This window comes from Oncorhynchus mykiss, chromosome 3, assembly GCF_057628025.1.
Source record: "Oncorhynchus mykiss isolate SJ-2025 chromosome 3, ASM5762802v1, whole genome shotgun sequence".
NCBI classification, from domain to species: domain Eukaryota; kingdom Metazoa; phylum Chordata; class Actinopteri; order Salmoniformes; family Salmonidae; genus Oncorhynchus; species Oncorhynchus mykiss.
Genome location: NC_143024.1, coordinates 29,613,511 through 29,641,244, shown reverse-complemented (window position 1 = coordinate 29,641,244; position 27,734 = coordinate 29,613,511). Strand labels below are relative to the sequence as shown.

The 27,734-nt window shown below is 43.1% G+C and overlaps 1 protein-coding gene across 1 annotated transcript; it reads left to right on the top strand.

Moving 5' to 3' along the window:
* Positions 1–7,684: 7,684 nt before the first annotated feature.
* On the top strand, positions 7,685–23,533 carry LOC110511716 (G protein-coupled receptor family C group 6 member A-like). The gene is made up of 8 exons (XM_021592518.3): positions 7,685–8,006; positions 16,981–17,146; positions 17,270–17,392; positions 17,571–18,353; positions 21,014–21,226; positions 21,701–21,824; positions 22,056–22,360; positions 22,554–23,533. The coding sequence occupies exons 1-8, from the start codon at positions 7,810–7,812 to the stop codon at positions 23,418–23,420; spliced, it is 2,778 nt and encodes a 925-aa protein (XP_021448193.3). The 5' UTR covers positions 7,685–7,809; the 3' UTR covers positions 23,421–23,533.
* Positions 23,534–27,734: the final 4,201 nt, after the last annotated feature.

Sequence of the window (27,734 nt, the reverse complement as noted above, 5' to 3'; positions counted from 1 at the left end):
GGTGGGAGACTCTGTCCATAGGACAACAATCAGTCGTATATTGCACAAATCTGGCCTTTATGGAAGAGTGGCAAGAAGAAAGCCATTTCTTAAAGATATCCATAAAAAGTGTTGTTTAAAGTTTGCCACAAGCCACCTGGGAGACACACCAAACATGTGGAAGAAGGTGCTCTGGTCAGATGAAACCAAAATTGAACTTTTTGGCAACAATGCAAAACGTTATGTTTGGCGTAAAAGCAACACAGCTCATCACCCTGAACACACCATCCCCACTGTCAAACATGGTGGTGGCAGCATCATGGTTTGGGCCTGCTTTTCTTCAGCAGGGACAGGGAAGATGGTTAAAATTGATGGGAAGATGGATGGAGCCAAATACAGGACCATTCTGGAAGAAAACCTGATGGAGTCTGCAAAAGACCTGAGACTGGGACGGAGATTTGTCTTCCAACAAGACAATGATCCAAAACATAAAGCAAAATCTACAATGGAATGGTTCAAAAATAAACATATCCAGGTGTTAGAATGGCCAAGTCAAAGTCCAGACCTGAATCCAATCGAGAATCTGCGGAAAGAACTGAAAACTGCTGTTCACAAATGCTCTCCATCCAACCTCACTGAGCTCGAGCTGTTTTGCAAGGAGGAATGGGAAAAAATTTCAGTCTCTCGATGTGCAAAACTGATAGAGACATACCCCAAGCGACTTACAGCTGTAATCGCAGCAAAAGGTGGCGCTACAAAGTATTAACTTAAGGGGGCTGAATAATTTTGCACGCCCAATTTTTCAGTTTTTTGATTTGTTAAAAAAGTTTGAAATATCCAATAAATGTCGTTCCACTTCATGATTGTGTCCCACTTGTTGTTGATTCTTCACAAAAAAATACAGTTTTATATCTTTATGTTTGAAGCCTGAAATGTGGCAAAAGGTCGCAAAGTTCAAGGGGGCCGAATACTTTTGCAAGGCACTGTAACCTGTAGGGCACTGCAAGGTTGGGTGACCAGGGCCATCTGGGACTGCCTCCTGGAGGAATTCAGATCTGTGAAGGCTACCTGTCCTGCATAAGTCCATGGCAGACTTGTTTACGTAATGCTGTGCGTTTTGTTTCTAACCTTACTTTGCTATCTGACAACTTTACAGTTTTTTCTTTTTAATTACCGTTTATATTTTTTGTTTACCCCTCACTCAACTTTTCTTTTTTTTTTCAACTTTTTCACTCCGAACGCTTTATCTGGACGTGGTTCGTCAGGACCTCCACCAGCCGAAGCTAAGTAGTAACATTAACATTTCTTCTTATTGCAGTCGCTTCACTCATAATATAGGAGAACGATCGCCTTACGGCAAGGACAGCTGTGCTGCAAGCCCAGCTTCAGACTCAATCGTTAGGCAAGGGTAATTTCAGTGTAGGAAAGGATGAAACAGCATCTGTGCCATCAGTAAGTACAGATAGTAGTATAAATCCCCTCGCACGGTCCTATCAGCCGGACAACTTTCTCATGGCTTCTGGAGGGAAATGCTGTAGGAATGCTCAACCGGTGTCGCTCACTCAGCCAACAGAAACTTTCAACCGGTTCTCCCCATTAAGCAGTGAGTCGGAGTCAGAGGCCGAGCCTTCTCTGGTCTCTACTCCTCCCGTTACGGGGTCTGAGACGCCGAAGCCTCCCACCATTAGCTCTGACAAATTGAAAACCCTAGTCATTGGCGACTCCATTACCTGCAGTATTAGACTTAAAATGAATCATCCAGCGATGATACATTGTTTACCAGGGGGCAGGGCTACCGACGTTAAGGCTAATCTGAAGATGGTGCTGGGTAAAGCTAAAACTGGCGAGTGTAGAGAGTATAGGGATATTGTTATCCACATCGGCATCAACGATGTTAGGATGAAACAGTCAGAGGTCACCAAGCACAACATTGCTTCAGCGTGTAAATCATCTAGAAAGATGTGTCGGCATCGAGTAATTGTCTCTGGCCACCTCCCAATTAGGGGGAGTGATGAGCTCTACAGCAGTCTCACAACTCGAACGCTGGTTGAAAACTGTTTTCAGCCCCTCCCAAAAGATAGAATTTGTAGATAATTGACCCTCTTTCTGGGACCAAACCTGGCCTGTTGAGGAGTGACTGACTCCATCCTAGCTGGAGGGGTGCTCTCATCGTATCTACGAACATAGACAGGGCTCTAACTCCCCTAGCTCCACAAGAAATAGGGTGCAGGACAGGCAGCTGTTAGCCAGCCTGCCAGCTTAGTGGAGTCTGCCACTAGCACAGTCAGTGTAGTCAGCTCAGCTATCCCCATTGAGACCGTGTATGTGTCTCGACCTAGGTTGGGCAAAATTAAACATGGCGGTGCTCGCCTTAGCAATCTCACTTGAATAAAAATCTCCTCCATTCCTGCCATTATTGAAAGAGATTGTGATACCTTTTCACGCCCTGACTTTAGAGATCCTTTTTATGTCTCTATTTTGGTTTGGCCAGGGCGTGAGTTGGGGTGGGCATTCTATGTTTTGTGTTTCTATGATTTTCTATTTCTATGTTTTGGCCGGGTATGGTTCTCAATCAGGGACAGCTGTCTATTGTTGTCTCTGATTGGGATCCATACTTAGGTACCCTTTTTCCCACCTGTGTTTGTGGGAGGTTAACTTTGTTTGATGACACATAGCCTGAAGCGTCAAGGTTTGTTTGGTATTGTTTATTGTTTTGTCGGCGTCATTTCTTAAATAAAGTAAAATGTACACTCACCACGCTGCACCTTGGTCCTGATCCTTCAACAGCTGTGACATACCTCACATCTCAAAATAGGGCTACTTAATGTTAGATCCCTCACTTCCAAAGCAGTTATAGTCAATGAACTAATCACTGATCATAATCTTGATGTGATTGGCCTGACTGAAACATGGCTTAAGCCTGATGAATTTACTGTGTTAAATGAGGCCTCACCTCCTGGTTACATTAGTGACCATAAACTAGCTCCCTGGTATACAGAAAATACCAGAGCTCTGAAGCAAGCTTCCAGAAAATTGGAACGGAAATGGCGCCACACCAAACTGGAAGTCTTCCGACTAGCTTGGAAAGACAGTACCGTGCAGTATCGAAGAGCCCTCACTGCTGCCCGATCATCCTATTTTTCCAATTTAATTGAGGAAAATAAGAACAATCCAACATTTATTTTTGATACTGTCGCAAAGCTAACTAAAAAGCAACATTCCCCAAAGGAGGATGGCTTTCACTTCAGCAGTAATAAATGCATTAACTTCTTTGAGGAAAAGATCATGATCATTAGAAAGCAAATTACGGACTCCTCTTTAAATCTGCGTGTTCCTCCAATGCTCAGTTGTCGTGAGTTTGCACAACTCTGCCAGGACCTAGGATCAAGGGAGACACTTGAGTGTTTTAGTACTATATCTCTTGACACAATGATGAAAATAATCATGGCCTCTAAACCTTCAAGCTGCATACTGGACCCTATTCCAACTAAACTACTGAAAGAACTGCTTCCTGTGCTCGGCCCTCCTATGTTGAACATAATAAACGGCTCTCTATCCACCGGATGTGTACCAAACTCACTAAAAGTGGCAGTAATAAAGCCTCTCTTGAAAAAGCCAAACCTAGACCCAGAAAATATAAAAAACTATCAGCCTATATGGAATCTCCCATTCCTCTCAAAAATTTTAGAAAAAGCTGTTGCGTAGCAACTCACTGCCTTCCTGAAGACAAACAATGTATACGAAGTGCTTCAGTCTGATATTAGACCCCATCATAGCATTGAGACTGCACTTGTGAAGGTGGTAAATTACCTTTTAATGGCGTCAGACCGAGGCTCTGCATCTGTGCTCGTGCTCCTAGACCTTAGTGCTGCTTTTGATACCATCGATCACCACATTCTTTTGGAGAGATTGGAAACCCAAATTGGTCTACACGGACAAGTTCTGGCCTGGTTTAGATCTTATCTGTCGGAAAGATATCAGTTTGTCTCTGTGGATGGTTTGTCCTCTGACAAATCAACTGTACATTTCGGTGTTCCTCAAGGTTCCATTTTAGGACCACTATTGTTTTCATTATATATTTTATCTCTTGGGGATGTCATTCGGAAACACAATGTTAACAGTCACTGCTATGCGGATGACACACAGCTGTACATTTCGATGAAACATGGTGAAGCCTGTGTTTCAGACATAAGGAAGTGGATGGCTGCAAACATTCTACTTTATACTCGGACAAAACAGAGATGGTTGTTCTAGGTCCCAAGAAACAAAGAGATCTTCTCTTGAATCTGACAATTCATTTTGATGGTTGTACAGTCATCTCAAATAAAACTGTGAAGGACCTCGGCGTTACTCTAGACCCTGATCTAGACCCTGATCTCTCTTTTGACGAACATGTGTGCCAGAGGAGAAGTCTGCTGCTCTGCAGGATATTTCAAGGATAGGGTCCAACAACGCAGCAAGAGATGCAATCCGTGTGCGGGAGATCTTCACCTCCTACTTCTTTGAAGAGGGTGCTGTTCTGTTACAGGAATTAAATTCCTACATGTTTTAATACCGAATTAAAATGAAACACTCTGTCAATTCCTAAGAATTTGTAAGACTCTTATTTGCATAAAATGGACAGAGACCAGTCTCAAAATCAATCAGCAGCGTTTATTCTCAAGAGTACTGAACATGATACAGGTTATAAACTGAAAATGACGTGATTCGTTTTCGTACTACCCCGTCTCATCTCCACTCCAGTACAATGGCTGTATAGTTCTCAAGCCTTCCCACATCGTCTCTCCCAACTTAGATAATTTATGACCCGAGCCAAGGTCTGCCTGTGTAGATAAGCATTCTAGCCAGTCTGACGATAAATTCATTCATTTCTACCAAGGAACAGACAGACATTGTTCGACTTCTTGATTATAATTACACACATTATATTCAGTACTAGGATAAAAAGAGAATTCATACATATACAGTAACATAATAGTATTCTGATTAGTCAGTCCTGATTGAAATGTATACATAATTAGTCATTATTGATTAAAAAAAATCCCTTAACATGTTCCCTGGCAACACCATAGACTACGCTATGCACAACCAAAGGCTCTTTTAAGAGGCATTCACATTGCAATAAGATTCTATTCTTCCATTTACTTAGCTATGTCAACTGCAGGTACTCAATTCCAAGATTCTCTCCCTTTGATTTCTCCTTCTCAGGTGAGGTTGCTGTTTATAGGTAAGGGTGTGATGTCTGTACACAAACAACCTAGTCTATTTTAAATCACCCATATGGAAAAAATTTAGATCAATTAGACACCCTACAACACACACCTACACACTCATGTATCAATCTGATTGATGGATTGTGTTGTGCAGCAAGCAGGCCCGCGTGTATAAATATGGCTTTTTCCACCTTCAAAGAATAGGCAAGAGAGCCAACCATGGAGAATAGTAAGACACTTCATTATTTCTATAACTACACTATATGTTTGTCTTCGTGTGTCCGTTCATGTTTTTCAGCATAAAGTACTCTGCAGCCACTTAGTGTGGTGTGGACACCAGGTGAGGCCACACACGCAGATTCCTCTTGAACACTGTCTCTTTAAATACCTTATTTCTCAATAACAGTCTCTCCTTCACGTCATCCCTTTCTCCTCGTCTCCCTAAATCCTTTAGGTTATATCACCCTTTCTCCTCGTCTCCCTAAATCCTTTAGGTTATATCAGCTGTGTCGGTGAACCCCTCCCGCATCTGAACTGGCTACATAGAGGGCACAGCATGATCAGAGGTGAGAGGTCACTTGGTCAGGTCAACAGTAAGTATTATTAAGGAAATGCTTTACATTGAAATTCTGATCTTTTTCACTGCCTCCCACACCACCTTCGCGCTGCCCAAAGGTCCCCTGCCCTCTCCGCTTCTCACGCTTTCCTTCCATTGAAATGAATGCGAAGCTGTGTTTCACCCTGCGGCAACCTGTGCTAGTGTATCATGCCCGTCAGTAATGATATAATAATAACTCGTGGTGAGATGAAGGAAAAAACAAAAACTACAGAAGAACTCTAAGAGCCTGTGTTTTTATTCACCTGGAGATTGTTACAGACATACACTGCATCACACGACAGACGCTAGTTACTGAACCTAACCCGTCTGGTCCTGTACTGTGGCTGGCTGGCGGTGCTTCAATAAGGAGTACTTGCACAAGCAGGCCACTGAAACTTTGTCCCAATCCTACCGTAACATTGTCACAGATAATCGTAGACCTGGCTGAATGCTATACTGACTTACGCAGCAAGTTACATGCAGCGCTGTTGCTACACTATGTGTCTACATTACTGCAGCCAGTTTCATGCAACTGGTGTCCTGAATGTTATTCTTTTTTATTGTTTTTTTGTACTTGTTTACCCCTTTTTCTCCCCAATTTTGTGATATCGAATTAGTAGTTAGTCTTGTCCCATTGCTGCAACTCCCGTACGGATCGAACCCGGGTCTGTAGTGACACCTCTAGCAGCACGATGAAGTACCGTAGACCGCCGCACCACTCGGGAGGCCCCTGAATGTTATTCTAACCTTAATATTGCAGCCAGGGCCAAAGAGTAGAGAGGAGAGGAGCAGATAATAATAATTACAGTTTTTGACCATCTTTCCTTCAAATTAGCAGAAAGCCATTTGATCAGAATAATTAAGAATCTCCAGGTCAACCATAGACCATTTCTTTAACGTAAGAGACCCCAGAGAAAGAGATGTGCAGCTGCCTTCCAACATAATAATATGTCACTGGAATACACACATCATCATTATCATCTTGACACAATGTACATCCTCCACTGACACAGTACAACTACATTGAGGGGACGAAGCTGTTAGCTGATTATTTTTATGAGATCTCACTACTACAGAAGGTGCAGGATATATTTCCATCCAAGCTGTGACCACAATAATTATGCTGTAGGTGACAGTATTGTGCTAGTTGAGTGCCTGGATTTCCATCAATAATGGCTGATCCCATGCTGTGACTCCACTCTCCCAGGGTTTCTCAGGGGGAGTGTGATATCCAAAAACCACATGTCCATTTCACCACACAATGAATAGGTTACAGACGTGTGAAACAAGACAAATATAAGCACCCCTAATAGACCCTTGAATCGTTATTATTACATAGCCTGAATGAGGTTTATTGCTTACCATAGGAACAACATTTTAAAAATAAAAAAGGGCAAAGACAAATGGTTGGATATCTTGTGAAATCAATGCATTGATGATGAAGGAGTGGCTAACAGGAGACAGTCAATAAATTAATTTATCTCTGAAATGTCAAGGTTAAACATTGTGACTCAATAAACACTTATGTGTAATTCAAGTGTTAAACGACCCAAGTGTTTAAAAGACAACTTGGGTATCATGAAATCAGTTATGTCTTTCATCTTGAACAAAAACATGTTTATATTGCAGATCAGTTGTGATGCATTTGTGTGACTGTCTGTCACCTGTAGCTGGAGTCAAGTGAGTCAGTCAGTGTGGATGTCTGTCAGAGTGGGCTGGGCGGGAGGGGGCAGGGTTATGCAGACATTAGATGGGATTAGGAGGAAGCAACAGGTGTGTTTTTATTTATTATGCTGACAGGTCACTGTGTCAGTCTGCTAGAGGAGAAAACAGAGTGAGAGAGAGAGAGAGAGAGAGAGAGAGAGAGAGAGAGAGAGAGAGAGAGAGAGAGAGAGAGAGAGAGAGAGAGAGAGAGAGAGGAGACAGACAGACACAGTCGGTGAAGGTTAGAGGGAGTGTGAGAGAAACTGCAAGGAGAGACACCAACATTGAGAATTGGACAGTATCAACAGAGAGGTGATGGAACCCATGGGTGATGTTCTCCACCTGTTAGTCATCCTGTCCTTGTTGGAGAAGGGCAATGCCAAAGTGGGACACTTCAAAGCAGCAGGAGCTACAGCACCAGGAGATATCATCATTGGAGGGCTGTTTCCCATCCATGAGGGAGTAGAGGAATCCCCCAACATCTCAGCACCCCATGAACCACATTGTGTCAGGTGAGTGTCAAGATAAGATAGGGTGTTGTATAAAGATTTTGAAAGAATCTGTATGTCTGTCTGTCTCTCACTCTCTATCCCACTCTCCCTCTGTAAAATGTCACATTAATATGCAATTATATCTCAAATAGAAGAGAATAGTATTTTTTTATTTGTTATGTTCCATTTGTTTTAACGTCTGTGTTTGGCTAGTGAGGGGTCAGGGGTCAATCCAACACATCCTGACTGATGGCAGCCCATTCTTGCATAATCAATGCTTGGAGTTTGTCAGAATTTGTTGTTTTTTGTTTGTCCACCTGCCTCTTGAGGATTGACCACAAGTTCTCAATGGGATTAAGGTCTGGGGAGTTTCCTGGCCATGGACCCAAGCCACTTAGTTATCACTTTTTTATAGTTATCATTATTTTTATTTTTTTAATTTTACACCTTTTTCTCCCCAATTTCGTGGTATCCAATTGTTTTAGTAGCTACTATCTTGTAGCCTTGTCTGCTTATTGCAGTCAGGATTAACGTCATAGAGGATTTATTACAGGAAATCTGTCCCTTTAAATGACTGTATTTCTGGAGTCCATCAGTCTACAGCCAACAGAGAGTGATAATACCCTGCAAAGGAGAAGAGTGTAGGTCAATACCTTGGGCTGCATTGCTTACTTTGACTTTTCACAAAGTGTTAAGGCGATTCGGACAAGTAATTAGTACATTGTGGAAGATATAGAAAGCTCCAAATGTATTGAGACAGTGACAATTTTGTTGGTGTTTTGGCTCTGTACTCCAGCACTTTGGAATTGAAATAATACAATGACGATGGGGTTAAAGTGCAGACTGTCTGTGACGTGGTCAGGTTGGACCCAGGGGCAGAGAAGAGACCAGACGATGAATCAGTGGCTAAGGATAAACACAATACTTCAGTGAGAAACGGTAGCTTCAGGATTACAGTACACTTGAAAAAACAACAAACGCCAAGTCTCAAAAACTCACTCAGGAAACAAAACACACACAGTAAATCAATCAAATGTTATTTGTTGGTTAGCAGATGATAATGCGAGTGTAGCGAAATGCTTGTCCTTAAAGTTCCGACAATGCAGTAATATCCAACGAGTAATCTAACCTAACAATTTCAAAACAGCTACCTTATACACACACAAGTGTAAAGGAATGAAGAATATGTACATAAAAATATATGAATGAGTGATGGTACAGAACGGCATAGGCAAGATGCAGTAGATGGTATCGGGTACAGTATATACATATAAGATGAGTAATGTAGGGTATGTAAACATATGAAGTGGCATTGTTTAAATTGGCTAGTGATACATTTTTCATACATTTTTACATTATTAAAGTGGCTGGAGTTGAGTCAGTATGTTGGCAGCAGCCACTCAATGTTAGTGGTGGCTGTTTAACAGTCTGATGGCCTTGAGATAGAAGCTATTTTTCAGTCTCTCGGTCCCAGCTTTGATGCACCTGTACTGACCTCGCCTTCTGGATGATAGCGGGGTGAACAGGCAGTGGCTCGGGTGGTTGTTGTCCTTGATGATCTTTATGGAGTTCGGCAGTGTGTTATGCGCTTACTCCTCCCAGATGAGGAACTTAATCCAGTTGCTGGCCTAGGTGGAGATGGCAGCGGAGGAACTTCTCCAGCTCCTGGTTGGCCCACTCAGTTTGCCCATTCGACTCAGGGTGGAACCCCGAGGAGAGACTCACCGATGCCCCCAACAGGGAGCAGAAGGCCTTCCAATACAGTGCAATGAACTGGGGCCCACGATCTGAGACAATGTCCTGGGGAAGTCCCTGTAGGTGAAAGACAATGGTAACCATGAGATCAGCAGTCTCCTTCGATGAAGGCAACTTGGGTGAGGCGATGAAATGGGCTGCCTTGGAGAACCGTTCGATGGCCACCAGGATATTGGTTAGCCCTTGAGATGGCGGTAACCCTGTGATAAAGTCTACAGACAGATGAGACCAGGCCCGGCTGGGGATAGGCAGGAGTTGGAGCAACCCGGCCGGTCGCTGACGTGAAGACTTGCTTTGGGCGCAGATGGAACACGCCACAACAAATAATCTCACGTCTTCCATCATGTTGGGCCACCAGAATTTCCGCCTCAGGAACTACAATGTCCGATTAACCCCTGAATGCCCGGTTAATTTAGAGGAGTGTCCCCATTTTAGTTTTCGGGACCGGGCTGACCACGGAACATAGTCTGTTAGTGGGTCCCCCACCGGGGTCAGGTTCTTGGGTCTGGGTTTGTCGAACCATGGTCTCAATACTCCATATCTCAGGGGCCACAATGCATGAGCTGGGGATGATGGGCTTGGGTTCCCTCTCCTCGTTAGAGACATCGTGTTGGAGTGACAGGGCATCTGCCTTCTGATTCCTGGATCCCGGGTGATAAGCTAGTGTGAAATCGAAGCTGTTAAAAAAACAGAGCCCACCTAGCCTACATTGTAGAATAATAGTAAGACATCTAAACTATAAAATAACACATATGGAATCATGTAGTACCCCAAAAAGTGTTAAACAAATAAAATATATTTTAGATTAGTAGCCAACCTTTGCCTTGAAAACAGCTTTGCACACTCTTGGCATTCTCAGCTTCACCTGGAATGCTTTTCCAACAGTCTTGAACGAGTTCCCACATATGCTGAGCACCTGTTGGCTGCTTTTCCTTCACTCAGTCCAACTCATCCCAAACCATCTCAATTGGGTTGAGGTTGGGTGATTGTGGAGGCCAGGTCATCTGATGCAGCACTCTATCACTCTTCAGCCTGGAGGTGTGTTGGGTCATTGTCCTGTTGAAAAACAAATGATAGTCCCACTAAGCGCAAACCAGATGGGATGACGTATTGCTGTAGAATGCTGTGGTAGTCATGCTGGTTAAAAGTGTGCCTTGAATTCCAAATAAATCACAGACAGTGTCACCAGCAAAGCACCCCTCACCATCACACCTCCTCCTCCATGCTTCACGGTTGGAACCACAAATGCAGAGATCATCCGTTCACCTACTCCGCGTCTCACAAGGACATGGCGGTTGGAAGCAAAAATCTCAAATTTGGACTCACAATATGTTACTCAACACTTCTACATTAATGTGGGTGCTACCATCATTACGGATACTCCTGAATCAATTGTGAATAAGGATGAGTGATAAAGTTACAGACGCACAAATCCCCCCCCCAAAAATGTTTAACCTTCCCTGTTTTTGTAGTGGTTAGAATGTCTTTCTTGGGGGTATGATATTTGTGCGTCTGAAACTTTCTCAATCATCGTTATTCAAGAATAACTCAGGAAGATCCATCAGCATGGTAGCATCCACATTAATTAATGTAAAAGTGTTTAGAAACATTGTTATTTACAATAAAAGTGACACGGGGGTGTATGTTTCATGATTTACGACTCATGGTGTAGTTGTAACAAGATACAGGAACTCAAGTCCTTTTGTTCACCTGACCTATAATTCCTCACAATCAAATGCCGACCGTATTATCTCCCAAGAGAATTCTCCTCAGTTATTGTCACAGCCGTGTATATCCCCCCTCTTTCCGATACCACGACGGCCCTCAAGGAGCTTCACTGGACTTTATGCCAATTGGAAAACATATATCCTGAGGCCGCATTTATTGTAGCTGAGGGTTTTAACAAAGCAAATTTGAGAACAAGGCTACCTAAATGCTATCAATATATTGACTGCAGTACGGAGCCTGGCAAAACTCTGGATCACTGCTACTCTAACTTCCGCGATGCATACAAGGCCCTCCCCCACCCTCCTTTTGGCAAATCTAACCCGACTCCATTTTGCTCCTCCCTTCCTATGGGCAGAAACTCAAACAGGATGTACCCGTGTTAAGAACTATTCAATGCTGGCCAATCAGAACCCATGCTTCAAGATTGTTTTGATCACGAGGACTGGGACATGTTCTGGGTAGCCTCAGATAATAATATCAATGTATACGCTGATTTGGTGAGTGAGTTTATAACCCTTCTAGGGCAGAGGTTACGCTGAAAAGTCAGAGCGCGAAATGCAAAAATATTTTTTGGAAATATGTAACTTTCACATATTAACAAGTCCAATACAGCAAATGAAAGATAAACCTCTTGTTAATCTACCCATCATGACCGATTTAAAAAAAACAGCGAAAGCACAACATATGATTATGTTAGGTCATAGCCAAGTCGAAAACACAGCCATTTTACCAGCCAAAGATAGGAGGCACAAAAAGCAGAAATATAGATAAAATGAATCACTAACCTTTGATGATCTTCATCAGATGACACTCATAGGACATCATGTTACACAATACAAGCATTTCACTGTAAGGTTTACACCGGTTGTATTCAGCGCACGTGACAAATAAACTTTGATTTGATTTGTTCGATAATGTGCATATTTATATCCAAAAATTTCAGTTTACATTGACGCGTTACGTGCAGTAATGTTTTGATTCCAAAACATCCAGTGATTTTGCAGAAATACTCATAAAAACATTGATAAAAGATACAACTATTACTCACATAATTAAATATAGACTTCTCCTTAATGCAACCTCTGTGTCAGATTTTTTTTAAACTTTACGGAAAAGCATCATCTGAGAACGGCGCTCAGCACCCAAAACAGCCAGAGGAATATCCACCATTTTGGAGTCAACAAAATTAGAAATAACACAATAAATATTCACTTACCTTTGATGATCTTCATCAGAAGGCACTCCCAGGAATCCCAGTTCGACAATAAATTACTGATTTGTTCCATAAAGTTCCATAAAGTCCATAATTTATGTCATAATAGCCACTTGTTGTTAGCGTGTTCAGCCCAGTAATCCATCTTCATGAGGCGCAGGCAATTCGTCCAGACAAAACCTCTAAAAGTTCCGTTACAGTCCTTTAGAAACATGTCAAACGATGTATGGAATCAATTTTTAGGATGTTTTTAACATTAAACATCAATAATGTTCCAACCGGAGAATTCCTTTGTCATCAGAAAAGCACTGGAACGAGAGGGAACTCTGTCGGGGGCGCGCATCATGAGACCAAGGCACTCTGCCAGACCACTGACTCAAAGAGGTCTCATGAGCCCCTCCTATATAGTAGAATCCTCTTTCAAGTTTCTAAAGACGGTTGACATGTAGTGTAAGCTGTAGGAAGTGAAACTTTATCCATATCTCAATGTGTATTCGGTAGGCCAAGCTTTGAAAAACTACAAACCTCAGATGTCCCACTTCCTGGTTGGATTTTTCTCAGGTTTTTGCCTGCCATATGAGTTCTGTTATACTCACAGACATCATTAAAACAGTTTTAGAAACTTCAGAGTGTTTTCTATCCTATACTAATAATAATATGCATATATTAGCATCTGGGACAGAGTAGGAGGCAGTTCACTCTGGGCACGCTATTCATCCAAAAGTGAAAATGCTGCCCCCTATCCCAAAAGGGATAAGGAAATGCATAGGATATATTGTACCCTCCATGACTATTAAAACCTACCCTAACCAGAAACCGTGGATAGATGGTGGCATTCGCGCAAAACTGAAAGCGTGATCCACCGCATTTAACCATGGAAAGGTGACTGGGATTATGGCCAAATACAAACAGTGTAGTTATTCCCTCCGCAAGGCAATCAAACAAGCAAAATGTCGTTATAGAGACAAAGTGGAGTCGCGATTCAACGGCTCAGACACGAGACATGTGGCAGGGTCTACAGACAATCACAGGCTACAAAAAGAAAACCAGCCACGTCACGGACACAACATCTTGCTTACAGACAAACTAAACACCTTCTTTGCCCGCTTTGAGGATAATACAGTGCCACCGACGCGGCCCACTACCAAGGACTGTGGGCTCTCCTTCTCCGTGGCCGACGTGAGTAAGACATTTAAATGTGTTAACCCTCGGCTGCCGGCCCAGATGGCATCCCTAGCCGCGTCCTCAGAGCATGCGCAGACCAGCTGGCTGGTGTGTTTACGGACATGTTCAATCTCTTCCAATCCCAATCTGATGTCCCCACATGTCTCAAGATGGCCATCATTGCTCCTGTACCCGAGAAGGCAAAGGTAACTGAACTAAATAACTATCGCCCTGTAGCACTCACTTCTGTCATCATGAGGCTAGTCAAGGGTCATATCACCTTCACCTTACCTGTCACCCTAGACCCACTTCAATTTGCTTACCGCCCCAATAAGCACACAGACGATGCAATTGCCATAACACTGCACACTGCCCTATCCCATCTGGACAAGAGGAATACCTACAGTATGTAAGAGTGCTGTTCATTGATTACAGATCAGTATTCAACACCATAGTACCCTCCAAGCTCATCATTAAGCTAGAGGCCCCGGGTCACAACCCCGCCCTGTGCAAATGGGTCCTGGACTTCCTTACGACTTCAGGAAACAGCAGAGGGCGCACCTCCCTATCCACATCAATGGACAGCAGTGGCGAAGGTGGAAAGTTTTACGATCCCGGACAAAATAAAATGGTCCACCCACACAGACAGTGTTGTAAAGGAGGCGCAACCCTCACAAACTTTTACAGATGCAGAATTAAGAGCATCCTTTCGGACTGCATCGCTGCCTGGTTCGGCAACTGCACCGCCCTCAACCGCAAAGCTCTCCAGAGGGTGGTGCAGTCTGCACAACGCATCACCGGGGGCAAACTACCTGCCCTCCAGGACACCTACAGCACCCTGTGTCACAGGAAGGCCAAAAATATAATCAAGAACAACAATCACCCGAGCCACTAGCTGTTCACCCCTGCTACCATCCAGAAGGCGAGGTCAGTACAGGTGCATCAAAGCTGGGACCGAGAGACTGAAAAACAGCGTCTATCTCAAGGTCATCAGACTGTTAAACAGCCATCCCTAACACAGTGAGGCTGCCTCCTACATACAGACTTGAAATCATTGACAACTTTAATAAATGAATTACTTGTCACTTTAACAATGCCACTTTAATAATGTTTACATATCTTGCATTACTCATCTCATAGTGCCTTGCGAAATTATTCGCCCCCCTTGAACTTTGCGACCTTTTGCCACATTTCAGGCTTCAAACATAAAGATATAAAACTGTATTTTTTTGTGAAGAATCAACAACAAGTGGGACACAATCATGAAGTGGAACGACATTTATTGGATATTTCAAACTTTTTTAACAAATCAAAAACTGAAAAATTGGGCGTGCAAAATTATTCAGCCCCCTTAAGTTAATACTTTGTAGCGCCACCTTTTGCTGCGATTACAGCTGTAAGTCGCTTGGCGTATGTCTCTATCAGTTTTGCACATCGAGAGACTGAAATTTTTTCCCATTCCTCCTTGCAAAACAGCTCGAGCTCAGTGAGGTTGGATGGAGAGCATTTGTGAACAGCAGTTTTCAGTTCTTTCCGCAGATTCTCGATTGGATTCAGGTCTGGACTTTGACTTGGCCATTCTAACACCTGGATATGTTTATTTTTGAACCATTCCATTGTAGATTTTGCTTTATGTTTTGGATCATTGTCTTGTTGGAAGACAAATCTCCGTCCCAGTCTCAGGTCTTTTGCAGACTCCATCAGGTTTTCTTCCAGAATGGTCCTGTATTTGGCTCCATCCATCTTCCCATCAATTTTAACCATCTTCCCTGTCCCTGCTGAAGAAAAGCAGGCCCAAACCATGATGCTGCCACCACCATGTTTGACAGTGGGGATGGTGTGTTCAGCTGTGTTGCTTTTATGCCAAACATAACGTTTTGCATTGTTGCCAAAAAGTTCAATTTTGGTTTCATCTGACCAGAGCACCTTCTACCACATGTTTGGTGTGTCTCCCAGGTGGCTTGTGGCAAACTTTAAACAACACTTTTTATGGATATCTTTAAGAAATGGCTTTCTTCTTGCCACTCTTCCATAAAGGCCAGATTTGTGCAATATACGACTGATTGTTTTCCTATGGACAGAGTCTCCCACCTCAGCTGTAGATCTCTGCAGTTCATCCAGAGTGATCATGGGCCTCTTGGCTGCATCTCTGATCAGTCTTCTCCTTGTATGAGCTGAAAGTTTAGAGGGACGGCCAGGTCTTGGTAGATTTGCAGTGGTCTGATACTCCTTCCATTTCAATATTACCGCTTGCACAGTGCTCCTTGCGATGTTTAAAGCTTGGGAAATCTTTTTGTATCCAAATCCGACTTTAAACTTCTTCACAACAGTATCTCGGACCTGCCTGGTGTGTTCCTTGTTCTTCATGATGCTGTCTGCGCTTTTAACGGACCTCTGAGACTATCACAGTGTAGGTGCATTTATACGGAGACTTGATTACACACAGGTGGATTGTATTTATCATCATTAGTCATTTAGGTCAACATTGGATCATTCAGAGATCCTCACTGAACTTCTGGAGAGAGTTTGCTGCACTGAAAGTAAAGGGGCTGAATAATTTTGCACGCCCAATTTTTCAGTTTTTGATTTGTTAAAAAAGTTTGAAATATCCAATAAATGTTGTTCCACTTCATGATTGTGTCCCATTTGTTGTTGATTCTTCACAAAAAACAGTTTTATATCTTTATGTTTGAAGCCTGAAATGTGGCAAAAGGTCGCAAAGTTCAAGGGGGCCGAATACTTTCGCAAGGCACTGTATGTATATATGTATACCATTTACAATAAGGCTGTAAAGTAACAAAATGTGGAAAAAGTCAAGGGGTCTGAATACTTTTCGAATCCTCTCTCTCTCTCTCTCTCTCTCTCTCTCTCTCTCTCTCTCTCTCTCTCTCTCTCTCTCTCACTCTCACCCTCTGTGTGTGTGTGGTGTGTGATTCTGTCCGCATGTATGACTAAGTGTTCGTGAGAGAGAGTTGATTTGCACTGACAGGTTAACCACAGACAGTGTGATGATCCAACTATGCTTTATGTACCTTACACACATACACACACACACACACACACACACACACACACACACACACACACACACACACACACACACACACACACACACACACACACACACAAACACAGGTTCAACATGGTCGGGTTCACCCAGGCATTGGCTATGATCCACGCTGTAGAGTCGGCCAACAGATCCCCTGTCCTGACTACTCTAGGGATCTCTCTGGGGTACCGTATCCACGACTCCTGCTCTGATGTCACCACCGCTCTGAGGGCCTCAGCTGACTTCACACAGGTAAAGGCTCTTCAGCCAAAACGTTGGTCAGATTAATCCACAGCAAGAATAAACTATTTGTATAGTTTATCTTCTATTAATCAGCACCTCACATAAAGGTTGTACATGTTTTACTTCACACAGGATCCAAACACAGGAGCCAACACCTCCACCTGTTCCCCACCCATCATGGCCGTCATTGGGGCCTCTTCCTCTGAGATTTCCATCGCTGTTGCCCGGCAACTCAACCTGGAGCTCATTCCTCAGGTAAGCAGTCCAATCCCACCCACAAAGTGACGATTGATGTAACAAAAGGGTTGATAAAACAATAAATAACTAAGTTGTGTTGAATAAATTAAATAGACAGTAATGATGATACAGATGAAGGACAAAATCACTTCAACATTGGACAACCAGAAATAATTCTCTCTTCGAATCATCACAGATCAGTTACGCCTCCACTGCCATCATCCTGAGTGACAAGATCCGTTTCCCTGCATTCCTGAGGACCGTACCTAGCGACCTGTACCAGACACGGGCCATGGTCCAGTTGCTTAGCGACAGCAAATGGACCTGGGTCGGCGTGGTCACAACGGATGGAGACTACGGCCGCTCTGCCCTGGACAGCTTCGTCTCCCAGGCAACCGCCTCAGGGATTTGTGTGGCCTTCAAAGAGATCCTCCCTAACTCGCTAACCAGTCCTGACGGCGAATCAGCATTCAGACAAGCCACCGCCACCCTCCTCGGGAACCCCAATGTCAAGGTGGTGGTATCGTTCGCCAGGCCTATTCACATGATGTACCTGTACCAGGAGTTGAGGGTTTGGGGGTCGCTTCTGGGGGAGAAGGTGTGGGTGGCCAGTGATAGCTGGTCCTCATCCAAAGAGGTCCTGGGAGAGATGGACCTCCTAGATATCGGCCATGTGGTGGGCTTCTCCTTCAAAAGAGGGAACCTTGCTCCTTTCCATCGCTACCTGATGAATCTGATTAACATCAATGATGTCATAGGAAACAACTCCTTCCTAAAGGAGTTCTACTCACTGCTAAACGAGTCGGGAGATCCCGGGTTTAGGTCCTCCTTCACAGTCCCAGCAGAGATCCTGCTAAACAACAGCGATGCGAAAGTGGTCTTCAGTGTGGAGATGGCTGTCAGTGCCATCGCCCATGCAGTGGCTGATATCTGCAGCAGAAAGGACTGCAAGACACCAGGCACGGTCCAACCCTGGCAGGTAGCTACTGCACAATTCCTCATGTCTACAGCACATCAGACTGTACTTATATATTGTATCTCATGTAATATATCTCATATACACTGAATATAACAAATATGAGTAACACCTTCCTGATATGTAGCTGCACCCCTGAATTTGCCCTCAGAACAGCTTCAATTTGTCAGGGCATGGACTCTACAAGGTATCGAAAGTGGTCTACAGGGAAGCTAGCCCATGTTGACTCCAATGCATCACACTGTTGTGTCAAGTTGGCTGGATGTCCTTTTTGTAGTGGACCATTCTTGATACACACAGGAAACTGTTGAGCGTGAAAACCCCAGCCAGCGATGCAGTTCTTGACACCTGGCACATACAGTTGAAGTCGGAAGTTTACATACACCTTAGCCAAATACATTTAAACTCAGTTTTTCACAAATGCAGCCATTTAATCCTAGTAAAAAATCCCTGTCTTAGGTCAGTTAGGATCACCACTTTATTTTAGGAATGTGAAATGTCAGAATAATAGTAGAGAGAACGATACATTTCAGCTTTTATTTTTTTCATCACATTCCCAGTGGGTCAGAAGTTTACATACACTCAGTTAGTATTTGGTAGCATTGCCTTTAAATTGTTTAACTTGGGGCAAACATTTCGGGTAGCCTTCATACAAGCCTCCCACAATAAGTTGGGGGAATTTTGGCCCATTCCTCTATAACTGAGTCAGGTTTGTAGGCCTCCTTGCTCACACATGCTTTTTCAGGTCTGCCCACACATTTTCTATGGGATTGAGTTAAGGGCTTTGTGATTGCCACTCCAATACCTTGACTTTGTTGTCCTTAAGCCATTTTGTCACAACTTTGGAAGTATGCTTGTGGTCATTGTCCATTTGGAAGACCCATTTGCGACCAAGATTTAACTTCCTGACTGATGTCTTGAGATGTTGCTTCAATATATCACATAATGTTACTCCCTCATGATGCCATCTATTTTGTGAAGTGCACCAGTCCCTCCTGCAGCAAAGCACCCCCACAACATGATACTGCCACCCCCGTGTTTCATGGTTGGGATGGTGAACTTCAGCTTGCAAGCCTCCCACTTTTTCCTCCAAACATAACATTGGTTATTATGGCCAAACAGTCAGACCAGAGGACATTTCTCCAAAAGTACGATCTTTGTCCCCATGTGCAGTTGTAAACCGTAGTCTAGCTTTTTTTGTGGCGGTTTTGGAGCAGTGGCATCTTTATGTCGATATAGGACTCGTTTTACTGTGGATATAGATACTTTGGTACCTATATCCTCCAGCATCTCCACAAGGTCCTTTGCTGTTGTTCTAGGATTGATTTTCACTTTTCGCACCAAAATATGTTCATCTCTAGGAGACAGAACGTGTCTCCTTCATGACCGGTATGACGGCTGCGTGGTCCCATGGTGTTTATACTTGCGTACTGTTTGTAAAGATGAACGTGATGCCTTCAGACGTTTGGAAATTGCTCCCGAGGATGAACCAGACTGGTGGAGGTCTACAAAAATTCTGAGGTCTTGGCTGATTTCTTTTGATTTTCCCATGAAGTCAAGCAAAGAAGCACTGAGTTTGAAGGTAGGCCTTCATACATACACAGGTACACCTCCAATTGACTCAAATTGTCACACCCTGGTCAAAGTATTTTGTGTTTATCTTTATTTATTTGGTCAGGCCAGGGTGTGGCATGGGTTTGTGTATGTGGTGTGTATGTATGGGGATTGTAGCTAGTGGGGTGTTCTAGCTAAGTCTATGGCTGTCTGAAGTGGTTCTCAATCAGAGGCAGGTGTTTATCGTTGTCTCTGATTGGGAACCATATTTAGGCAGCCATATTCTTTGAGTTTGTCGTGGGTGATTGTCCTTAGTGTCCTGATGTCATTGTTCTGTGTTAGGTTACACAAGTATAGGCTGTTTCGGTTTTCGTTAAGTTTATTGTTTTGATAGTGTTTGTGTTTAGTGTGTTACTTCATTAAACATGGATTGCAATTTTGTTTTTTGCATTTTGGTCCGACTCTCCTTCTCATACAGAAAACCGTTACACAAATGATGTTCATTAGCCTATCAGAAGCTTCTAAAGCCATGACATCACTTTCTGGAATTTTTCAAGCTGTTTAAAGGCACAGTCAACAAAGTGTATGTTAACTTCTGACCCACTGGAATTGTGAAACAGTGAATTATAAGTGAAATAATCTGTCTGTAAACTATTTCTGTCTGTGAAAAATGACTTGTGTCATGCACAAAGTAGAGGTCCTAACCGAATTGCCAAAACTATAGTTTGTTAAAAAAAAACTATAGTTTGTTAACAAGAAATTTGTGGAGTGGTTGAAAAACGAGTTTCACTGACTCCAACCTAAGTGTATGTAAACTTCCGACTTCAACTGTACTATCATATCCCGTTCAAAGGCACTTAATGGTACACATACACAATAAAATAAACTTCTTTAACCTGTCCCCTCCCCTTGATCTACACTGATTGAAGTGGATTTAACAAGTGACATGAATAAGGGATCACAGCTTTTGTCTGGATTCACCTGGTCAGTCTATTTCATGGAAAGAGCAGGTGTTCATAATGTTTTGTATACACAGTGTACTTTTGATATAGCTTGGGTCTATGGTATGTGTTTTTATATTTGAAAATATTTTTGCATATTTTTTTCAGGTGCTTGAAACCCTGAGGGGCAGTCGCTTTGAGCTGGAGGGGAAAAGCTACAGTTTTGACCAGAAAGGAGACATCAACCTGGGCTATGATGTAACCTTGTGGAGGTCTGTGAGAGGGGTCATCAACATCCATGACACTGTAGCTGTGTACCATCCAATCAACAACAGCTTCAGCTATACCAGCGGAAACACCAACAATCTCACTGACCTGAGGGTAAGGGTAAGGGTTAGGTCTCAATCTCTTTTAGTCTGTTTGCTAGGCTGCCACACAAAGGTTCAAGTACACATACATATTAACCTGTTATTCTCATTTGACATACAGAGACAAAAACACAAACAGGTCGGAATGTCAAAAAATATACTTCTTCTTCCTCAAAGTGACTAAAGAAAACTAAACATGGAAATTCAATAACTCCTAATCAGTGAAACAATGGGCATTGTTTGAATGTGAAAACCACATACCTTGGCACATACTGGGAGCACCTGTCTGTTATCACACATTCCTGTGAGATCTCAGTTTGAATACACTTGGCATATTGAACATGGTTTTAAATCGAGAGAGAGTTTAAACTGTGCCCAGGAAACTGGCCTTACACGTAAAGGCTTATTTGAATACTACTATTAATAGAATTAAGTCACAGTTTTCTTGGGTCAGCCATTTAAATTAGTGCGTTGTGTCCCGGTGCAGGATGTGGTGTCTGTTTGCTCGCCTAGCTGTGAACCTGGGAAGTTCAAGAAGTTTGCTCAGGGTCAGCACACCTGCTGCTATGAATGCATCAACTGCACTGAGAACCACTACTCCAACAACCCTGGTTAGTTCTCCTGTCCTGTCTCTCTAAACACACCCGTGTACTCTGTCTCTCCTCAGTAAACAGGTGTTGCCCTGTTGTTCACACAATCTTCCTCCATGTTTTCAATATGTTCCCTAAGATTTCCCAACACTGTTCTTATCCAAAACAGTTAGTACTAGGCAACAACACACATATTTCTAAATGCTAGACAGTTGTTCAAGCACTATCCTACCTTACAACCCTTCTCTCCAGACATGGACCAGTGTCTCTCTTGTGATACAAAGAGAGAGTGGTCCCTGGAAGGGAGCTCTGGGTGTACCCACAAGACCCTGGAGTTCTTCTCCTGGCAGGATGGATTTGCGGAGGTGCTGCTGGCGCTGGCGGCCCTGGGCATCGTCCTGGTTCTCCTGGTGGGGGCGCTCTTCCTACACTACCACCAGACCCCCGTTGTGAAGGCTGCCGGGGGGCCTCTCTCCCAGATCATCCTGCTCTCTCTAGTGGGAAGTTTTGCTAGTGCTGTGTTCTTTGTAGGTCAACCCAGCAGCCTACAGTGTAAGGTATGTACGGTACACACAGTCCGAATGTACCAGTGTTATTTTGTGAATTCATGGTTTATTGTGTGTGTATTGTTCTGAACCTTTTGTTACTTTGTGGTAAGGAATTCAGTTTGTAAATGGAAAGCAGATATAAATACAAAGAGATAATACATTTCTGTCTCAATGTCTCATATCTTCTCATCTCATCATCAAGGTGCGTCAGGTGCTGTTTGGCCTCAGCTTCACCCTGTGTGTTTCCTGCATCTTGGTCAAGTCCCTGAAGATCCTGCTGGCCTTCCAGCTCAACCCTGACCGGAAGGATGTTCTCCGCCGCCTCTACCAACCGTATGCCATCATCTGTCTCTGCGTGGCCCTACAGGTCCTCACCTGCACCCTGTGGCTGGTCCTGCAGAGCCCCCGGGAGAAGGCCACAGTCTTCACCACCACTGTGTTGGCCGAGTGTGACGAAGGCTCCCAAGTGGCGTTTGGTGTGATGCTGTGCTACATCGCTGTCCTGGCGCTCGTATGTTTTGCCTGCGCGTTTAAAGGCCGCAAGCTGCCACAGAAGTACAACGAGGCCAGGTTCATCACCTTCAGCATGCTCCTCTACCTGATGTCCTGGCTGATATTTGTGCCCGTCTATGTGACCACCTCTGGGAAGTACCTGCCAGCAGTGGAGATGGTGGTCATCCTCATCTCCAACTATGGCATCCTCAGCTGTCATTTCTTCCCCAAGTGCTACGTCATCCTCTTCAAGAAGGAGCACAACACCAAGAGTGCCTTCATGAAGAACGTGTATGACTATTCCAGAAAGGGCATTACTGACTCTAGCTCTGTCTCTGAGATTTCAGTCTCTCAGACAGAAGGGTATCGCATCAGTCACCCTTACTCCATCAGTTCACCTTCCTTCTTCATGTCTCCTCCACCAGTAGAACCCACAGCACCTCAGAATTACTGGTCCGTTGACCAGAACATTCAGAGCATTGACACTGTAACCCATTGCACCGTCGTAGACCATGGAGTGTTTGTCACAGGTCAGCTGACTCGACCACACCATCTGAGGAGAAGCATGAGCCTATGAGTGGAGTGGAGCAGTGTCTGGAACTTTTACATCTTACAGTACATCACACAGTGTGTCTCTGTGATCCTATCTTTGGTTTGACTGTTCCCATTTTGCTTAGTCTACTGGTATGTTTTTTGCCCAAATTGGTTGTTGACTTTTACATTCAAGGCAATTTAGGTAACACTTTATTTGACACTGATATAGACATGATAAACAAGCATAAATTCTGTCATACAGTGTCATGTTTATCCAGGGGCGCAACTTTGGTTTTAGAAATTGTGGGGACATAATTTACACTACCGTAAGGACATCAAAATGATGAAATAACACATGGAATCATGTAGTAACCCAAAAAGTGTTAAACAAATCAAAATATATTTTATACTTGAGATTCTTCAAATAGCCACCCTTTTCCTTGATGACAGCTTTGCACACTCTTGGCATTCTCTCAACCAGCTTCATGAGGTAGTCACCCGGAATAGAATTCAATTAACAGGTGTGCTTTCTTAAAAGTTAATTTGTGGAATTTCTTTCCTTCTTAATGCGTTTGAGCCAATCAGTTGTGTTGTGACAAGGCAAGTTGGGTATACAGAAGATACCCTATTTGGTAAAAGACCAAGTCCATATTATAGGAAGAACAGCTTAAATAAGCAAAGAGAAACAACAGTCCATCATTACATTAAGACATGAAAGTCAGTCAATATGGAACATTTGAAGAGCTTTGAAAGTTTCTTCAAGTACAGTCGCAAAAACTATCAAGCAATATGATGAATATGGCTCTCATGAGGACTGCCACAGGAATGGAAGACACAGAGTTACCTCTGCTGCACGCAATAAGTTCATTAGAGTTACCAGCCTCAGAAATTGCTTCACACAGTTCAAATAACAGACACATCTCAACATCAACTGTTAAGAGGAGACTGTGTGAATCACGCCTTCATGGTCGAATTGGTGCAAAGAAATCACTACCAAAGGAGACCAATAAGAAGAAGAGACTTGCATGGGCCAAGAAACACATGCAATAGACATTACCGGTGGAAATTTGTTCTTTGGTCTGGAGTACAAATCTGACATTTTTGGTTCCAACCGCCGTGTCTTTGTGAGACGCGTGTGGGTGAACAGATGATCTCTCCATGTGTTTTTCCCACCGTAAAGCATGGAGGAGGAGGTGTTATGGTGTGGGGCTGCTTTGCTGGTGACATTGTCTGTGATTTATTTAGAATTCAAGGCACACTTACCAGCAGGGCTACCACAGCATTCTGCAGCAATACGCCGTCCCAGCTGGGATGGGCTTAGTGGGACTATCATTTGTTTTTCAACAGGACAATGACCCAACACACCTACAGGATATGTAAGGGCTATTTGACCAAGAAGGAGAGTGATGGAGTGCTGCATCAGATGACCTGGCCTCCACAATCCACCGACTTTAACCAAATTGAGATGGTTCGGGATGGAAAAGCAGCCAATGTGGGAACTCCTTCAAGACTGTTGAAAAAGAATTCCAGGTGAATCTGGTTGAGGGAATGCCAAGCGTGTACATAGCTGTCATCAAGGCAAAGGGTGGCTATTTGAAGAATCTCAAATATAAAATATATTTTGATTTGTTTAACACTTTTTTGGTTACTACATGATTCCATATGTGTTATTTCCTAGTTTTGATGTCTTCGCTATTATTATACAATGTAGAAAATAGTAAAATAAAGAAAAACCCTTGAATGAGTAGATGTCCAAACTTTTGTGTTCTACAAATTTTTGATGGGTAGTGTCTGTGCTAGAAAAATAGTCCTGTAGTTTAGAATCTGCATCATCTGACAATTACCGTATTGAGTGAGTTATTGGTACTTCCTGCTTTAGTTTTGCTTGTAAGCAGGAATCAGGAGGATAGAGTTATGGTCAGATTTGCCAAATGGAGGGCGAGGGAGAGCTTTGTACACGTCTCTGCGTGTTGATGCAAACCGCATGCAAACCTGCATGCAAACCGACAGACATTCAAAGATTCACACAGATACAACGATTCACAAAGATACATCACAAGCCAATGTATTTGAATAAGAAATAGTAATCGTGTATGTAGCATATGCATTTACATTCAGAGGTACAAGGTAAAAACAATTTACTCATTGTCAAATGTTGGATGAGAGGGTGGGTTTAGCATGGATAATAGCAGATCATTGCGGTCAGTCTGCTAGCGTTAGATGATAACAGCCTCTGGCAAATCTTCTGTCATGTAGTTTCTTCTACTCTGAGAATTCCCCATTCTGAACCTGCCTGTCTGGTTATGACACAATAACACCATGAGGAGAGAGACAGTGAGAGGGAGAGAGAGAAAGGGGATGGAGAAAGAGAGCAAGAGAAGGAGAGAAAGAGAGTTGGTAGGGTACAGAGAGGGTAACAGGTGTCCCTGGGGATAGTGTATTGTGGTAACCTTGAGGTTAGAGGCAGCATCAAAATGAAACCATGATGTCTCTGTCAAGAATATCTTTATCAATAATGTTTGTCCTAATCAATTCAGATGATGCCCTCACTAAGTTCATAACAGCTAAATATTAGTCATAAAGAGTTCCACAGAAACTCAGCTTACACCATTCTCACACTTCGAACCCATCTCAATTCCGGTTAACTAACATTGGACAAATGCTACACCGAAACAGGATGTGGATGGAATTCTTCTCTTAGAATGCATAGTCACTGACACTCTGAGGAAATAATCGCCCGTGAGCAGGAAGAGTCAGCTTTAACTGGGAGTGTTTATACGTTACTATTCTATGCGGCAATCCTAATTCTGGATTGCTAATCAACTTGTTAGTGAGAAAAGGTGACAATGTGTTATGAATAGGGATAGTTTAGGTGTTTTTTTGTGTGGATCACAACAGTTAGAACAACAGTTAGAACAGCAAGGCAAGATATGCAAGCTCTGTAGACCTGCTATCATGATGTGAACAAAAAATATGCTTCCACTGTCACACATAAAAATACAATAAACAACACAGTTTCCTTTGATGGGACCAATTCAGAGATGCGGTATAGTTCTCATTGTTGTTTTACAGTGGTTGTCTCCAGTCCTGTGACGTATGACACTCTCATGTAGACTCCTACCGGTTACTTCTCGTGATCACACTGAGGTTGAGTTAAGGGAAATGGCTGGGGGGGGGTGGAACTGGATCAGCTGCATAGACAGCACCCACACACAGAACGTGTCTGGAGGTATGCTTCCTTCTGTCACACTGAGGTTGAGTTAAGGGAAATGTCTGGGGGGTGGAACTGGATCAGCTGCATAGACAGCACCCACATACAGAAAGTGTCTGTAGGTGTGTGTGTATTTCATAGGAATTGAACAAGTTCTGACGAAACCATAATTGCTTTTGTGCAGAGGAATAGATAGGTGTCCTGTAGACAAAATCCACTAAATTCCGTCTGACAAGAGGCATTGTGTATCAGATCATTTTACGTATTTATTTTTCATTATTTTACAGTCAAGTCAACATTAACCCCTTATAGAAGATCCAGACAACAGCTCCAAGAGTAACACAGAGAGGATCTGTTAAGTCCAGCTTCACACACAGCCCTTTATGGTCCAATGGCATAAAGGAAACAGAACCACAATGGTGGCATGTTATGGTAATCACCTAAACTAAGGGATTCTGGACAGCATATCCCAGAAGTCCTTATAACCTCTGTATCAAAGCCAAAACGAAAACACAAAATGATTCCCAAATGGGGGAGAAATAAATCAGCCTTAAACATAATAAAATACACATCATCCAATCGTACAAACATGAGAAATATTAGAAAACTATACACCATTTTTGATGTGCTTGACAAAATGTAGCATTAAACTGTTTACAGTTGTTTTTTTGTGTGCAACACAACAGTTAGAACTACAGGGCAACATATGCAAGCTCTATAGACCTGCTATCATGATGTGACTTTAAAAAAAAATACAATAAACAACCGTTTCCTTTGATAGAACCAATTTTGAGATGCAGAGTCTGTCTTTCAACCTGTGGTAAACAGTGGTGTGAAGTGAAGTTGTCATTGTTGTTTTACAGTAGATGCCTCCAATCATGTATGACGCACTCAGGTAGACTCCTACTCGTTTCTTCTTGTGATCCCACTGAGGTTGGCTTAGGTCAGCGTTTCCCAAACTCGGTCCTCGGGACCCCAAGGGGAATGCTAATTTTGTTTTTTGCCCTAACACTAAACAGCTGATTCAAATTATCAAAGATTGATGATTAGTTGATAATTTGAATCAGGGGTGGAACTGGATCAGCTGCATATACAGTGCCCACGTACAGAAAGTGTCAGGAGGTAAACGTGCCTTCACAAAGTATT